The following is a 17,985-nucleotide window of genomic DNA, read 5'->3' on the forward strand; positions in this document are numbered from 1 at the left end:
CCTGCTGTGCCCAGTGTAGTCCTCATGCAAAGTCAAGGCAATTTACCTTGTTTGCTAGGAAGTCAGTTCACACCACTGCGTTGTAATGGTGTGCTTTGAGAGAAAAAGCACTGCATGCTTTGTCTCAGCGCAGCATGCTGTGTCATAAACCACCTCACCGCAACACTGCTGCAAGTGAATAGATCAGAATGAAATGTCACGTGTGACATTTCAATACGTTTCTCAAAGAAAAAGAACAGTGATTCACAGGGATTGCTCTGGACTGCTCTTCATTATCTTACTTTGTTAGCAGAATGAAGATTAAAAAAACAATGTGTATCTTTTGAAAATAGAAAAAAAAGAAAAAAATTAAGAAAAGAAAATGGGAAATGAAAAAAAGTAAATACTGTATGTCTTTTCAAAGCTGTATACTAATCTACATTTTTTTATAAAGTTATAATTTTGGAGGAAAATTTCCTAAAAGAAATATGAAGGCTGAGGCTGCTTCTGAAAATGCTAGTTGCCTGACCATTGATGGTTTCACATCTGCCGTATATATTTTTGCCAGATCTGTGACTCAGAATGTAGATAAGCCATTAAAACAGTATGAAAGCCAGGAAACTTGCATTTTCTAAAAGAGGTCAGCAGTGGTAACATTTTTTTCAGACCAGATTTCCTTTATTAGAAATGAAAATTTGTTAGAACCATTCACATTTAAAAAATGCACAATGAGTTAGGTATATTCCAAAGGAAAAGCCACTCAATGATAATGTCTACATAGGTGGTCCTTGGGGAGGGACCATGTTCTGAAAATTGTCATCTAATTAAAGTTTTGCCTGTGAAGAAGTCATTGGTGTGAAGTTTTAAGCTTTGTGCATACGGGTGATTTACAATTACACAAATATGTGGGTGAACTAAACTGTCAAATAAGCTTTCATAATTAAAGCTGGAGGGTAATGTATTTATATGAAAGCTTCCACTTGACGTACTTTGACTGAATCCAATCAAATGCATCCACTGTTTGGATACTTTGACAGCCCTTGGGGAAAGCTATGAAAATACAATAACCAGAGTGGGAGAGTCATCCATCCATAGTCTATACTCCCATACTCCCTTTCAATGCAGGAGAGGAGTTGCTACATGTTCTCCTGCAATCCAAGCACTGGAAGTATGATCTCTAGACCTGATCCAATTGTGGTGAGATAGCTTTAACTTACAGTGCCAGTAGCTTGGCAGCATGTGACTTGATCCATGTCCTCTTGCAGATCATAGAAAGCTTTAACAAGACTCTTTATAGTTCAGGGAACATGAAACGATCTCTCATTTTGTCTACTGATCAGTAAAACTGAAAAGTAGCTCTGTGTACAAAGTAGACTACATGCTACCCCCAGTACCACAATCTGTCATTAAAATACTCACATAACACAAGGAGCAGAGCTTGTACAAAAGGACAGCATCATTCAAGGCAACATAATGTATAACTCTAGACCTGGCCATACAGACACAAAACTCGCAAAATTACTATCTCTCTGAGTAGGATGTGTGGACTTTAACATTTGTAAGGCTTTTGTGAAAAGTCATGTGTATAGACACTATTTCTCTTTCTGCTCCTAGAACCAGCAAGTCCTTTCGGATAGAGCCAGTGAGCACTCTCCCCTAGAACGAGACAGCCTAATGCAGTCAGATGAGGCTAGCGAAACCTCTCGTAAAACCTGGACGGCCTCTTCCCAGAGGAGCTCCCACCACATGGAGGAGGAATACTCTGATGCCTACCAGGACCTGTACCAGCCTCACCGGCACCACAACAGTGGACTGCACAATACCAATGGCCATGACTCTCAGGATCGCCTTTTGGAACGTGACTCTGAGCAGAATCACAATGATAGGAACTGGCAACGCAACCGGCCCTGGCCTAAGGACAGCTATTGAGAGGAATCCCTCTCCACACACCCATCCAACACACATACACACACTTCTCCTGCATGGCAGTGCATGCCATGAGGCACAGCCACCAAGTGTAAATTTCTGGGTAGCAGCAAGAGGCAAGAATGCAGTGTGGGAGAAAAGCAGCCTTATCCTGACCGGCCTGCAAAAATACTAAAGGCAGAAGGGCTGTTTATGAGTAGCTGAGTCAGAAAGCAGAGCCAAGATACAACAAATGTTCTTGTGGTTTACATGTAGAGGCAGTGTAATGCTGAAAACAGGTAACAATCCTAAAAAAATCACTATCACTGGCAAATCCTTCAGCTCTCATGGTATTATGACAACAGTTACACTACAGATACTGAGAGTTTTTTTTACTAGACTTTCCATGCAATAGTGCTGGGAATCCAGCTCCGACTGCCAAGGTACAAACACTGGGGTGTCATTATCTCCCTTGTCTCTATGAGCTGGCAGTGTGATCACCCCAGGATAGGGTTACAGCTATCCATCTTATATTGTAATGCAACAAACTAAAGTATATACACTTTGTGTGGAACAGGGAAGTAAAAGCATGATTCAGCATAGAATACATTTAAAGTGACATTGTCCATTTTGCACCCACTTGGGACATTGAGGGCCGTCCAAGGTGGCACATTTGAGGAGTATTCAATGCAAGCATCTTATATGCAGGAATCCTAAAAGACAATCCGGACATACTGAATGAGTTAAGATGGCATTACATGAACAGGATTGAATCCTGTGCTCTCAGGACTTATTAGTGAAGGGAACTGACAAGAGATACAAAGGCTTTGTACACATGGGCATCAGCTTGTATAAGAGCACACATCACTCTTTACAAATCTGACAGTAATCTTTAAAATACTTTATTCAAGTTTTTAAAGAATCCTTCAGCTGTAATTTGGAGACATTAGAATAGATCAGAGCAGAGGTGGACTGACCATTTGGAAACTCGGGCACTGCCCGAGGGCCCAGGGTAAGTAGGGGGCCCCATGAGATGCCCCTGGTACCTTTTTCATAGGCTTTTTTGAGTTTGGGCAAGGACACAGGGGCTCCATGATCCCCTATTGCCCGGGGCCCCATGAGTTGTCAGTGCGCCCCTGGATCAGAGTGTTAGTGTTGGCCGCTGCTTGCAGGCTTTCAGCAAGTTTCAAAGATTGCTGCAGTTTTCTGAATGCTTGTGTGTTTACAGTGACAATCAACACCCCATTATGAATAGTATTTAACATCCTAAAAGTGCAGATGATGGGTGCTTTAAAGGCTTTGGGAAAACTGCTTTAAGCATGCTGAAACCCTTGCAATTGCCTTGTAACAGATTGCTGAACGCACTTCTCTTATGTAATCTGAAGCCTGTGTGTACAAGGCCGAAGATGCAAGCAGGGTAAGAAGTAAGAGTTCATAAAGCTATTGCCTTCTGAGGGGTTCAGTGGTAGGGCTGCCAAACAGCAATCTTTCTATGAATGTTCTTACATAGTCCACAACTGTGTTGCAAACATTGTGAATATTTGCATGCTGTATAGGTTAGGTGCCAGCAGTAAGTGTTCAAGTACTATGGCTGCCTAGCCTTAACGATTTGTGGATTACTGTGGCAACCTCACATAAATGAGGTACAACTGTACACGTACCTTCCACCTCCCAATATATGTAAATAGAAAAGCAGGACATGTATAAACTGCTACAATATGCCCAAACCCCACCTAAATCCATTCCACCACATCAATTTCTAAATAGTTCCATCTATTTGGGTCCTATGCTTGTGAATGCCTAACAAGTCTGGGCAGTCAAAATAATAAGTTGGAAAGTTGACCTTTCCAGTCCAGTCACCATTTACTGCAGCAAATTCAGAGACCTTAGAAAAAATGTACTACTATGGGAAATTAGTAGTTCTCAGGTACCCTAATATCTGGCCAAAAGTCTTGCTGTGATCCACTTTCGGGGCCTAGAGACAGTTTCAGCACATCTTCAACAATTGTGGTCTTCATTTTAGTCTGTGGGATGACAAAATGAAGTTGTCCACAGATCCTGGAAGTTGGCTACAGCCAATGGATTAGGAGCCATACAGGTGAGTGATATTTTGATGATCTGCTCACCACCCATCATTAGAATATATAGCTAACCTCGAGGTCTTCTTTAAAGCAGGAGATAGACTTCTTACCAGCTGCTGGCTTGAACACATTCAAGCTAATGTTTTTATTAGTATCCCAACATGGATTCATCGATCCAATCTTCTATTTTCTACAAAGCGCATATTTCACATACAGAACAATCATCTTCCCAAGGAGCCTTTGTAAACATAACTTACTGTTCTGATTCTGGAGTCCTAATTATAATCTTAAAAAGCTAATGAAGCATTTCACCATATGTATGGAGCTTTGTGCTAGTATAGTTCTCATGTAAAGCCTACAGCACTTTAAATGCAGCAAACCTTTGTTTATTTTATTGCAGCATGTTGTGTAAATCTACTATTATTTTTTTATAGTGTTTGCATGTGAAAACACACAACTTTAGGCAGACTTGACATAAATGACAGGTGACCCATTCTGTGACATTAAACAGCATGTTGTGAATGAAGCTGGATCTATCTAGGCATAAAGGGAAGAGACTCAGAAAATTTACTAAGCATGTGCATTAGGACTCCTTTTTAAAGTGTAAACCAAGGAAAATCCACTGGGGCTGCCACAAATAATGCCAAAGCAATCTGATTATTTCTTTCCCTATACTGTGTGATTCACAGCTACCCCTAAATGATAACTAAACCCAAGAACAGAAATGTAATATATTGCATCTTACCAGTTTATATGTGTCAGTTGCAAGTTTTCATTTTTCAGGTTAAGAATATTTTAAGCACATACAGAGGATCCCTGTTGATCTTGCCAGAAAGGCAGTGTACTTGTTTTTTCCTGTGAGATAACCAGGAGGCATCAAACAATGTTATTGTAGTTGCATAAACTACTAACCTCTTCATCCCCCATGTAATGAAGATAAACACAGGCAGGCGTGTTTATAGTCCACCCATGGACAGGTTAATTTCATGGGATCACCAGGTGAAAATCCTGAAAAAAAAATACATATGCAGCAGCCACATCTAAGGGCTTTTTAGGCACAATGGGGAATATTTACTAAAACTAGAGAGCGCAAAATCTGGTGTAACTCTGTATAGAAAACTTTCAACTTCCAGATTTTATTGCCAAAGCTTAATTGAACAAGCTGGAGTTAGAAGACTACCATACACAGCTGCACCAGATTCTGAGTGCACCAGTTTTAGTAAATCTACTGCAATATATTACATATTTATTTTTGGGTTAAGATATTCTTTAAGGCTAAACTCACAAGGGTGGTGGAGGCAAAATAGCTTTTAGTGCTGTGTTGTTTTAACCTCTTTTCAGTCATTCAAGTGTTGGTGGCACATGGTGGCCAACAAATGTTTCTGTGTCTGTCCTGGTGGCTGCTGGGTGCTTGACACTGAAAACGTGCTAGAGGTCCACTTTTAGCAACCATGTGAACTGAGCCTGAAGCATTTCAACAAACCAAATACCTCTATTTTTATTTGAATACTTACGGTACTGTGTATGAGTTGAGCAAAGCCTGATTATTGCAAATTAGTTTTGTATCTCAAGAAGAGCCAAAAAACCCCAGTAAAACTGGGTTGTATATGCCACATACACAGTAATGTGTGGTACATTCTCCGACCTAGAACTCTGTCATACAGATCTTATTATTTAAATTGATTCCCAATTGACCTTTGATACGTTTCATAGCAAAACCTTAAGATCACTGTAAGATTTGGACAGAGGTCATTTGGAAAAATTGTAGCCATGAAATAGCAGCTAAGTAAACATGCAAACTTGTATGTGGTATGGAATAGTAGGGATGGGCAGCACTGAATGGAAGTTTCTAACACAGGAAAATGGCTCTCCATCTATTTGGTGATTTTTTACTTCAAACCATTTCCAGATATCTTTCAAATACTTTGAAGTTGCATGTGTCAGACATCAAAAGATAATGTGTGCAACAAGTGATTTCAGGATAATGGGAGAAGATTCGTAAATACCTTACACAGAGCCAACAATCAGACATTTGGTCATTGCTTCTTAGTATAAACTGAACATTACAAACGTGGTAAAATATCACAACCAGAATCATCTTTAGAGCTCAGATATGGCATATTCAACTCAGTAAATCCATATGGATACTACTCCATGTAATAGTGCATCCAATCTAAAGACTAGATCCCAGATGACCATATGTCATGTCATTATAGGAAGCCATAATCCTTAATAAATACAGTCATATGGAGATCTAATAGACCCTGTTTTTGCTGCTGTTCTCTAAAAATATAAAGAAATATAATCTATATCAAACAATGCAACCTTAGTGTATAATATATGATTATTAGAAGTCACTAATGAAACCAAGACATTAACTGTATATGACCAAGTACCTTTATCTTCTACATACTTTATATTTTACTGCCATATCTACCTACATTCGTGTACCAAATACCAGAGTAATTTATGTCAAGGTTTGACTGGCCATGCTGTCCTGATTTGCACACATTGGACCTTAATTGGGCTTGCTAATAATGCCAAGCTGCTAGATTGTCTTTTGGTCTCAGTATATGGGGAAAGCTGGGGTTAGGCCATTTTTTTTGTAAAGCACAGTGTTCTTGAAAAGTATAAGCAAATACTTTTTCAGCTGGTGTAGAAAACGTTCAAGAACCATCTAATACAAACCCATAAAAATTCCTGTCCTCTTGCATTATTTCTGTGGACACTGGATATCAATCTTTTTGCTTTCACATAACACATAAAGTAGGTGGTTTGTTTTCTAGCTGGTCACCCCTTATGCCACTGTATGGAAATTAATATGAAAGTAAAAGGATATTAAAGCAAACCTGTGTTGACTAAGCCTAGCTAATACAAATCAGAAAGTTAGATAAAAGTTCAGCAGAGTATTTTGTACTTTATGGAAAGAGTCATAATGGATGATTTACTCTTCTCCCTTATGAAAAGTATGTACGCCAATCCTTTTTTTGGCATTCCTAAACACAGGTTTTGAATGTAGAAGAACCATCAAGCTCCATAATGTCAGAAAAAAAATGACCCTCATGTTTGATCCTCTCCAAGGCATAGGAGCTGTTCATGGGAGTGTAGAAGTAAACAGATACAGTCTGGAGTATTTTGCAAAGCAAAACCATTTGCCTCAAAATGTTACATCAATTGCTCCCTTGTTTCAATAGGCCCGTTTACGTCCTAACACAATGCCTTACTAGTCTATTTTATGCACAGATTATGGACCAGCACTTTGGATAGTGAGACATTTGTCTTAGATTCAGCATGCATAGGAATTATCTACAATATCATCAAGCCTTATTATTGAAGCTCAGAGAGAATTGGGTGGTGGTCCATCTAGTTATTTTTATGGAATTATATTTGAAAGGGATTGTCTTGGGGGTTTTCAGGCCATTTTAAGCTATAGAGAAAAAGGGACAAATACATAATGATGACTACCCCCCACTGGACCTAATTTTATTTTGAAAAGTGAAAAAATATATATACATATATATTATAAATTGTATATATACAAACTATTTTAGCCATAGGTTTACAAGATACAATCAGCTTTAATTAGCACCTTTGCACAGGTAAGGTAAGAGGAGATGTAACAACTCCTCTTTCCAACAAATCTAGGGCTAGTGGAATTACAGTTGCGTTGACCTCAGTCTGCTCACTGACCACCATCTATCAGTGGTTAGCAAGGTCTGCAGGTGTAAAAGTATATCAGTAATCCACTTTTAGATTTTACTTCCATGCTTTCCAGAAACACTGAAGGGCAAAACGTCTCCTTTAACAATCTATTGCATAGATAGGAGTTGCAAACAAATATGATGTCACTATTGTAAAGCCAAGTATCAGTAAGGAAAAAAAGAAAAGATAGTCTTCCTGATCCTGTCACAATCGAGGAATGGGAGAATAGGAAACTGTGCAGTAAGGTAAAATGTATAACTGGTACAATTTGTATGTGCTCTATGTAGTACTGATAATTTCCTATGTTCTTTCATGCAGTAGCTTAATATTCTGTAGGAACTCTTGTAGCCTTAGGGTCTTTCGGCCTATGTACAGCTTTGCCTCCACGTAACAATTGGCTGACGTCAAGCAGATGGTTCAGCTCACCTTTGTCATTCTCTTCCTTCCATCTCCTTGGCAGCTCCTGATTACATTATGGCTCAGTGAATGTTTATGCTATGACAATGAACAGCCCTCATGACTTGCATCACATCAAACTACACAGCACATCACAGAACAAAGTGGGGAAGATAATCAGTGTATTGCTGCTGACTAAACAGACTATGCTATACAACATATCAGTTATTAGAGCAGTTGCTCGCCGTGCTGGATCAATCAGGAGTGCTAGCAAAGAGCAGGGATTGTGCAAAAATTGTATGTTTTTTTAAATTGTCAAAAGCATGTTTAATTTGTACAATAATGTTTTTTTTCTGTACATGTGCCATTGGCAGAATATAGCACACCGTAGCATAGAACAAAAATGTTTGTTTTTTTAAAAAGCATCAATGATTAATAGCTGATCTAATATAAAAAGGACCACTCACTGGCCATTTTGTGGATTGAAATTATTATTATAAAAAATGGAGCCTTATTAAAATGTGCAACTCTCATTTAAAGGATAGTTCCATATAAAGTCAGTTTTGGATGTTTACAAAAATGAAATCTTTGCTGACTACTTAAATCCTCACGCATGTCCATCTCCTAGAACTTCCACCTTCAGCCCTCCATGGTGGCTGTCTTCACTTTCAAGCTATAAAGGCCATTACTTGCCCAGTACAGGCAGTCCCCAGGTTACGAACAAGATAGGTTCTGTAGGTTTGTTCTTATGTTAAATTTGTATGTAAGTTGGAACAGGTGCAATTTTTAAGTGTAATTCCAGCTAAAAAACAAAAAGTATTTTTCAGTTCTGGATAGCATAGAGAAGGGTTAACATTCCTGTAACATTTGTTTTGCTGTCTGTGCTGTTGTTCAGGAGCTTTCACCAATCATTCTGTCCCAGTGACAGTTGGATTTTGAAAATTTTGGGTTGTCATGGAAACAAGGATTGGTGATAAAGCTTCAGTGGAGACACCTTTTTCCCATGATAGCTGGTACAGGAGTGAATTTCCCTCCTAGAGGTAGATTTCTTTTCACTTCCTGTTGTCTCAGGGATGAGAAGTGAGATTAAATCTTTCTAATGATTATATAGACAGCAGTAAAAAAAAACCACAGTGGCTCTAACACCACACCATACTAGCCAAAACTAAAATAAAATACAATTTGCACGGAGTTCTACTTTAAATGCAACTGGGAGAGATGTTTGTCTTAACATATTAGTTATTTTTACCTGTGCATGGTAATGTTTAAACATTTTCCTATACTGTACAGCAGCCTTTTCCAACTAGGGTGCCTAGGCACCTTGGGGTGCCTTCTTGTTTCTTTAAGGGGGCCTTGATAAAATGTCTAAAAATTGCCCCAAATTGCCCCAAAATTGTGTGCAAGCCAGCAGGTAGACCAAGCCCGCCTTTTTGTTACACAAAGCCACAGGTTTTCATTGTGCATTACAGCCTTGTGCACCGTGTGGGCCAGCGTCCTAATAACTGTTGACACCATCAGTTGATAAGGAGGATATCTGCCACCTACACAGCATCCTTGTTTGATCCCTCACCCCTCTCTTTCAGCACATTGGGAGCATGGCGGAGAGAAAATTAGTGAGCACAAATGCTAGAATATAGTCAGCACCAGTGTGCAAAAATGTATTTGCTTTACAAGAATAAATCATCTCTATTGTTGGGTGCCCGACGTGTGTGGTTGCAATATGTAAAACTATTAGGGGTGCCTCAAAATTGCTCATAATTTTAAAGGGTACCTTGACTGGAAAAAGGTCGAGAAACACTGCTCTACAGTACAACTTTAAACAGTCTTGGTAGAGGATGATGGACTTGTTGGAAAGTACGGTTCTGGTATTAGAGAGTCAAAGTCTGATATAAGGCTCATCAGCGGGATATGCCCCGCTTGTTATGTGTCCTCAGCCCTCAGCAGCAGCAGTAGTCCCAGATCCTCAGAGCAGTCCAGCAGCGTGGGATCCAGTAGCTGGGAAGATTGCCGCCTGGAAGCTTCTGGGACCAGCGTGGAGCACAAGTGGCCAGAAATGATGTCACGCTGCCTTAGTTTGTAAGTATGAGTCATATGTATGTAACTCGGGGACTGCCTGTACTAAACCAGCAGCCAGGAATTACACATCAAGCAGATGCATAGCTGGGAACTAGGGTTGCCACCTCATCCCTTTAAAATGGAACACATATTAATTACACGGGTTCTGAGGCATGGTTAATGCAGATAAGGTGAGTTTAATTAACACCTTAATCAACCACAGAACCTGTGTAATTAATATGTGTTCGGTTTTAAAGTGATGAGGTGGCAACCCTACTGGAAACCCCACTACAGTGACCTAGCAACCAAACTCCTGCAAGGATATAAGAATCTAACAAACCAATCACAGTCCTGCTAAAACTGATATTTCTTTGGATTTAACCTTTAATAAGCTTTAAAGAGCTTTGACAATTATAGTAACCCCATACCCAAACAGAATTAGTTCTAATTGCTCTAGATTGCTGTCAGTGGCTCCTAACGAGGCTAAATTGCAAGAAAGGGATGAATCCACAGGATGTAAGTGATGGGTCCTCATTTAATTCAATAGTCTACCTGTCTGCCATAGGCTTTTCAGTCATCCCTTCAACCATTATAGAATGCTACCCTTTGTATGGCATGTTTGAATGTTTTAATCAGTTTGCACATAACAAGATAGAAATAAATGTTGCACTTATGTACCAGAGCCTGCACGTAAGAAAAAGCAAGTATCTGCTTTAGAGAACGCTCCTTTGGTTATCTCTGGTGTTCTAGCTGTATATAGTGGATCTCTCTACTCTTCACTTTTTGGAAACCGATTTTTCTACAATTCATTGTAAGATGTTTATGGGTTTTCTAAAAATGAATGAAACAAAGAACTGTGTTGGCATAAATGTGTTTTTTATGAAGTAGAAAAAAAATGATTTATTGTAAATGGAATTCTGTGTTTACAGTTTAACCCCTTCTGTACGTGAATAGCCTGTAGCAAGAGGTTATTTATGTTCCTGCTACCGCCATCTGGTGTCTTTTATCTTCAAGATTCTCTATGCACTGCATTGCAGGTAATGCTAATAGAGGAAAGATATACAGTATACAGGAAATCTATGGGAGCCGACACTGTTACATGCATACTCTAGGGCGCTCTTACTTATCCTTGCTTTCCTAATTACTAAGCATGAGAGATGAAACAAATCCTCCTACATAAGTTGTACCTGTGTATCTGCTGTCTTCTCTTCTCTACAGCCATTTAAAGTGCTGAATTTATAAAGCTTGTCAGAGTTTAGAAAAAGGGGGTAAAGAGCTGAAAGTATGCTCTGCAGAGCTCAGTGAGGAGTGCTCTGACAGCTGATTTGATGGAAGAGCCCCCTTCCCCCACACACAGCTCACAGGAACAGAGCTGAGGCTGTCAATCTGCTGGAGGTCCCTCCCTTGTCACCATTTTTCTCTTGGTGGCAGGAACACTTGTCAAAAGTGATTCTTGCTGATACCAGAGGAATGAAGCAGCAGTCAGAAATGACATTTAGTGCTCTTAATTAAGACACACTACAGAGAGATATGCTTTGTTCACATGTCATGTCTGAGGTTTAAAACCACTTTAACTGAAACAAGCAAGCAGTCAGTGAACTGTTGGGACACAATATACGCATGTTTGCTTCTTGGTAATTCTATGATCAGGAAATATAACAGTGACAACCCTTCAACCCAATCAAGTCAGCAACATTAGCTCCAATATTTGTGTCTAGGCTGGTTTCTTTTAGCCATCAAAGTGTTGTGTTGTCCAAGGCACTGTACAAGGGCTAATTTTTCCAGGCTTGACCCCCTTTAGGAGAATAAGCCTAGCATGACATCCTAGCATGAGCTAATGGAGCAAATAGTACATAAAGAAGATATGAAGCTTTAAGAAAAGCCTATATTTATGCCATAAAACAAGACTGTCCTGTTCAAATCACATTTATTAAGCAGGAAAGTGGACAAGATTGGGCAAAGTAAAAGAAATTAAGGTAAGTAAATTTCCTCCTGTTTCAACCTTGGCAGTACATAATGTCAAAAATCTAAGAGAAAGGGGAATAGTAAGGTGACGGGCTCTAGAGAATGGCTGTGATAAATGCTGGCAGCTAGGACTATCAGATTATTTATGGTATTGTTATCCTTGATTTTCAGGTACTGAACCACCAAAAAAATTATGTATGGTCACAGATTAAAACTACTCTGTTGCAGCCACTGAAAAACCTGGTGCTTCAAGTTATATAGGAGCATGAGATTTCATCCCATGATGGGGTACTGATGCCAGTCACCAGGCTGGAGTATTGGCACAGACAGAGGGTTTGACATTATCAACTGACACCATTTGACAGGAAGATTATATGGGGTATTTTACAGTGGCTGCAACAAAGGAAAGAGTGCTAAGAAGTCAGTATAGGTGGGCCTTTGGAGTGGGTTTTATAGACACTGTGAGGTTGATTTACTGAAGGCTGTTCAGTTTGCCTTTACATAATTGCACTTCACATAGGAATTATCCCCACAGCCTAATGAATGAAGTGAAATTGCACTTTGCAAGGAAAACTCAATCACATACAAAGAAAATAAAAAAATTAATTTGTTTGAAGATGATTCATGAAATCAGAAGGACCTTTGCCTCATTTACTAAACTCTGGGGGAAATGTCCATGCAAAGTGCAACTCTACCTAAAGGATTACTAAACCACTAACAAAATGTAATATATTACTGCCTACAGCCCTTACATGTGGTGGCTGCATTGGTTCTCTTTTTTTCAAGCTAAGAACATTTTCAATTAGTGCAGAAAGTACCTGTTGATCTTGTCACTATCTGTGAGCTGCACCAAACAATGTCTTCCTTCTAAGATATCTTCTATAAACTACCAATTGCCCTGCCCTCCATGTGAAAAGATATGCAGACATGTATGTCAACCATATCGGGAGAGCAGCCTAGACTGACAACCAGGGTTTCATCCATAGATGCAGTAGCGGAGGGACATAGGCACAATGGAACAAGAAGTGTGCTATTTGCTCAGTATATAGATGAAAATAAAGCAAAGAAGCTTAAAAAGAAAACTAACACAGCCATCACACCAAGGACTAGAAAACGGCAATATTTTACATTTTTGGTTTTGGATTTAGATACACTTTAGTTTAGAAAAAAAGATTACCAAGATAAGTATTTGCTTCGCAGCTGTTGGCAATGACATACTTCTCTAGAATGAAAGGACGGGTTTTGTCTGAATAAGAGGTATTCAAGAAGGAATATGTGGATGACCTTTTGTTGGATCATGCTTGGAGCTCGGTCACTCTTTTGACTGAAGAAATAGCAACCTAAAAACTAACTTTTCAGGACAAAAAATTCAGTGTTCAAAGGTTTGAATAGTCCCTTCATGAGGTTTTGTATGACTGTCTGAAGATTCTGGGTCAAATAAGAGTGTATAGAGTTAGATCTGGTGTTCCTAACAGCACTGAAAAGCACTGACTTATCATGTAAAATGGCAAGGCCTTATCTGTATACTGTACATGTACCTGATCAATGACTAAAAGTACTGAACTCAGAGGGTCAGCATTAAAGCCAGGTGTTCCGAATGTGAAGTCAGCAATGGCAGCCTACATGTCTTTTTAGGACAGATTTTCTATAATGCACATTTGTTATTGTGCATTATTTATGTGCTAAAATGCTTTTTTATTTTTTAGGTCCTCCTGAACTAGACAATTAAATGCATATTAAAGCATGCAACACAGGGCCAGCTTTCCCAATAGGCACTGTAGGCATGTGCCTACAGGCACCCTTCCTAGAGGGGTGTCCATCTCTATACGTTTTTTTTTATTAACAGCTGTCCAAAGGAAGGTCTGTTATGGACAGCTGAGCTGTTTGCAGTGAAGTGCAGATGGCACTAAAACAAATGCTGCACGGCTAGGTGGATAACAGACATGATTTGTAGCACACAGATCCACCCCACCTCCTCCAGCTTCTGGTCTCCAGCAGCTGATCAAGCGGCTCTATTGATCAATCGAGGCTTGTAGTGATTGGGCAGGACTCGGGAGGGGGTGTGATTGCCTTGGAGGTGATCGTACCGGCCCGCCATCTGGTGGAGGTATGACAGGCTCAGTTGGACTGCTGACACTGGGAATGGAGCCATCCCCTCTCCAGTAGGTACTGGGGGAGGGAAGTGAGGGAAGGAGTCCAGGCCAGGGACAGGATCTCTCTAGGTGGAGCAGAGGGGGCACAGGCACTGAGTCCCTGTCAGTAATCAGAGTGGAGGAGTCTCTGCACAGCTGTCCTGCACACAGAAGAGGGTGAAGGGGAAGGTGGATCACATTCACACTGAACAGGTCACTGTGTACACAATGCAACATCACCCCCTCTACAGAGATGTAAGGGGGAGCTGCCACTGTGGACCCTGTTGTAAAGGGGAACGCTGCTGACTGTGATGTAAGGGGGGCATTGGTGACCAGAGACCACCTTACATTAGAGTTCCCCTTTAGATCACGGTCCACAGTGTCCCCCTTACATCAGCGTTCCCTATTACATCAGGGTCCACAGAGGTCCCCCTTGCACTGTTCCCCTTTACATCAGGGTCCACAGTGTTCCCCTTTACATCAATGTCTTAATGTCTTATTTTTTTTGTGGGGTGGCTTCAAAATTCTCTGCCTATAGGCTTCTGAGATGTAAATCCAGCCCTGGCAACACTTGAAGTAATATGAGGTACTACACATTATCATTATGTTCAATTAGGCCAATAATTTGAATTACTAGCCAAATAAACATGCATTGGATTATTTTAAAACCCAGATTGCACACATTATTAAAAAGTTTCATTTCTAAAGGTTCCTGTGGTTTTTTGCAGCCTAACATATACGAGGACAGCACAAATATAATTAAATCCTAACTTGTCAGCTACTTTAAAATGTGTTGGCTATCCCATGGAAGAAGACAGAAAATAAAAAATCTGAGAGTATGTTCTTTCTGAGTTTTATTCTTTCTTATTTACTCTACTGACTTAATTATATTACAGTTGCAAGAAAAAGTATGTGAACCCCTTGGGATTACGTGGAGTTTTGCATGAATTGGGCATAAAATGTGCTCTGAACATCATCTAAACCAGTGGTTCTCAACCTTTCTAATGCCGCGACCCCTTAATACAGTTCCTCATGTTGTGGTGACCCCCAACCATAAAATTATTTTCGTTGCTACTTCATAACTGTAATTTTGCAGTGGGAGGACTAGCACCCCATCACTGATGTCAGTGGGATGAATAGTGTCCCATCGTTGGTATCAGTGGGAGGAATAGTGCCCCATCATTGGTATCAGTGGGAGGAATAGTGCCCCATCATTGGTGTCAGTGGGAGGAATAGTGCCCCATCATTGGTGTCAGTGGGAGGAATAGTGCCCCATCATTGGTGTCAGTGGGAGGAATAGTGCCCCATCATTGGTGTCAGTGGGAGGAATAGTGCTCCATCATTGGTGTCAGTGGGAGGAATAGTGCCCAATCATTGGCGTCAGTGGGAGGAATAGTGCCCAATCATTGGCGTCAGTGGGAGGAATAGTGCCTCATCATTGGCGTCAGTGGGAGGAATAGTGTCCCATCATTGGCGTCAGTGGGAGGAATAGTGTCCCATCATTGGCGTCAGTGGGAGGAATAGTGTCCCATCATTGGCGTCAGTGGGAGGAATAGTGTCCCATCATTGGCGTCAGTGGGAGGAATAGTGTACAATCATTGGCGTCAGTGGGAGGAATAGTGTCCCATCATTGGCGTCAGTGGGAGGAATAGTGTCCCATCATTGGCGTCAGTGGGGGGAATAGTGCCCCATCATTGGTGTCAGTGGGAGGAATAGTGCCCCATCATTGGTGTCAGTGGGAGGAATAGTGCCCCATCATTGGTGTCAGTGGGAGGAATAGTGCCCCATCATTGGTGTCAGTGGAAGGAATAGTGCCCCATCATTGGTGTCAGTGGAAGGAATAGTGCCCCATCATTGGTATGAGTGGGAGGAATAGTGCCCCATCATTGGTGTCAGTGGGAGGAATAGTGCCCCATCATTGGTGTCAGTGGGAGGAATAGTGCCCCATCATTGGTGTCAGTGGGAGGAATAGTGCCCCATCATTGGTATCAGTGGAAGGAATAGTGCCCCATCATTGGTGTCAGTGGAAGGAATAGTGCCCCATCATTGGTATGAGTGGGAAGAATAGTGCCCCATCATTGGTGTCAGTGGAAGGAATAGTGCCCCATCATTGGTATGAGTGGGAGGAATAGTGCCCCATCGTTGGTATGAGTGGGAGGAATAGTGCCCCATCGTTGGTGTCAGTGGGAGGAATAGTGCCCCATCGTTGGTATCAGTGGGAGGAATAGTGCCCCATCGTTGGTATCAGTGGGAGGAATAGTGCCCCATCGTTGGTGTCAGTGGGGGGAGGAATAGTGCCCCATCGTTGGTGTCAGTGGGGGGAGGAATAGTGCCCCATCGTTGGTGTCAGTGGGGGGAGGAATAGTGCCCCATCGTTGGTGTCAGTGGGGGGAGGAATAGTGCCCCATCGTTGGTGTCAGTGGGGGGAGGAATAGTGCCCCATCGTTGGTGTCAGTGGGGGGAGGAATAGTGCCCCATCGTTGGTGTCAGTGGGGGGAGGAATAGTGCCCCATCGTTGGTGTCAGTGAGGGGAGGAATAGTGCCCCATCGTTGGTGTCAGTGGGGGGAGGAATAGTGCCCCATCGTTGGTGTCAGTGGGGGGAGGAATAGTGCCCCATCGTTGGTGTCAGTGGGGGGAGGAATAGTGCCCCATCGTTGGTGTCAGTGAGGGGAGGAATAGTGCCCCATCGTTGGTGTCAGTGAGGGGAGGAATAGTGCCCCATCGTTGGTGTCAGTGGGGGGAGGAATAGTGCCCCATCGTTGGTGTCAGTGGGGGGAGGAATAGTGCCCCATCGTTGGTGTCAGTGAGGGGAGGAATACTGTCTCATCGTTGGTGTCAGTGGGGGGAGGAATAGTGCCCCATCGTTGGTGTCAGTGAGGGGAGGAATAGTGCCCCATCGTTGGTGTCAGTGAGGGGAGGAATAGTGCCCCATCGTTGGTGACAGTGGGGGGAGGAATAGTGCCCCATCGTTGGTGTCAGTGGGGGGAGGAATAGTGCCCCATCGTTGGTATTAGTGACACAAATGATGGGGCACTATCCCTTCCACTGACACCAATGATACTTACCTTGCTGACTCCTGCTCCAGCCTGGGCTCGCTCTCTCCCTCTCCCATCTACAGCCTGCATACCTGGCTGCAGCAGCAAAATTTGCACTTACCTGTCAGCTGTCTTCCTTCTCTGGCCTCTCTCTTCACTCGTTCCTGCAGCTCCCTCGATCTTCTTCGATCTCCGCGCGCTGCCGCTCGGCTCCTCCTCTCCAAGCTCCACCTTCTCGCCGGTGATTGGCCGCCTGTGTGCCTCTCCTGAGCTACAGTTCCGGTGGCCAATCAGCGGCGAGGAGGCGGTGACAGGGGCAGCATATCATCCCGCCCACACATCGCCGGAGACAGCAGCGGTGTCTCGGTTCCTAAGACCATCGGAAATATGTGTTTTCCGATGGTCTTAGGCGACCCCTGGGAAATGGTCGTTCGACCCCCAAAGGGGTCGCGACCCCCAGGTTGAGAACCGCTGATCTAAACCATGGCAACATCTAATATTTGTGTAGTATTATGTTCAGCAGACTGTGTTCTTCTATTGTTGTGACTTAGATGACGCTCAGAGCACATTTTATGCCCAATTCATGCAAAACTCCACGTAATCCCAAGGGGTTCACATACTTTTTCTTGCAACTGTAATTGATTCTGTAGTCTATTATGTTTCTGCCAAACAATGTGGGCTGCCAAGGTTGAAAATTAAATAGAAATTTCATGCAGGGTCCAGAGAACCAGTCA

At 42.0% G+C, this 17,985-nt stretch overlaps 1 protein-coding gene across 4 annotated transcripts in view; it reads left to right on the top strand.

Annotated features, from left to right (window-relative positions):
- Window positions 1-10,975, top strand: part of CACNB3 (calcium voltage-gated channel auxiliary subunit beta 3) — a 256,437-nt gene extending 245,462 nt beyond the window's left edge. For all 4 annotated transcript variants that reach the window (XM_089679364.1, XM_089679360.1, XM_089679356.1 and 1 more), the window contains one exon: window positions 1,594-10,975. In XM_089679364.1, the coding sequence (XP_089535490.1) occupies window positions 1,594-1,908 (315 nt within the window). In that variant the 3' untranslated portion in view covers window positions 1,909-10,975. The remainder of the gene's footprint in view (window positions 1-1,593) is intronic.
- The last annotated feature ends 7,010 nt before the right edge of the window (window positions 10,976-17,985 follow it).

The sequence above is a fragment of the Staurois parvus genome, unplaced genomic scaffold (assembly GCF_062004578.1).
Source record: "Staurois parvus isolate SC_StPar_1 unplaced genomic scaffold, SC_StPar_1.0 ptg000017l, whole genome shotgun sequence".
NCBI lineage: Eukaryota > Metazoa > Chordata > Amphibia > Anura > Ranidae > Staurois > Staurois parvus.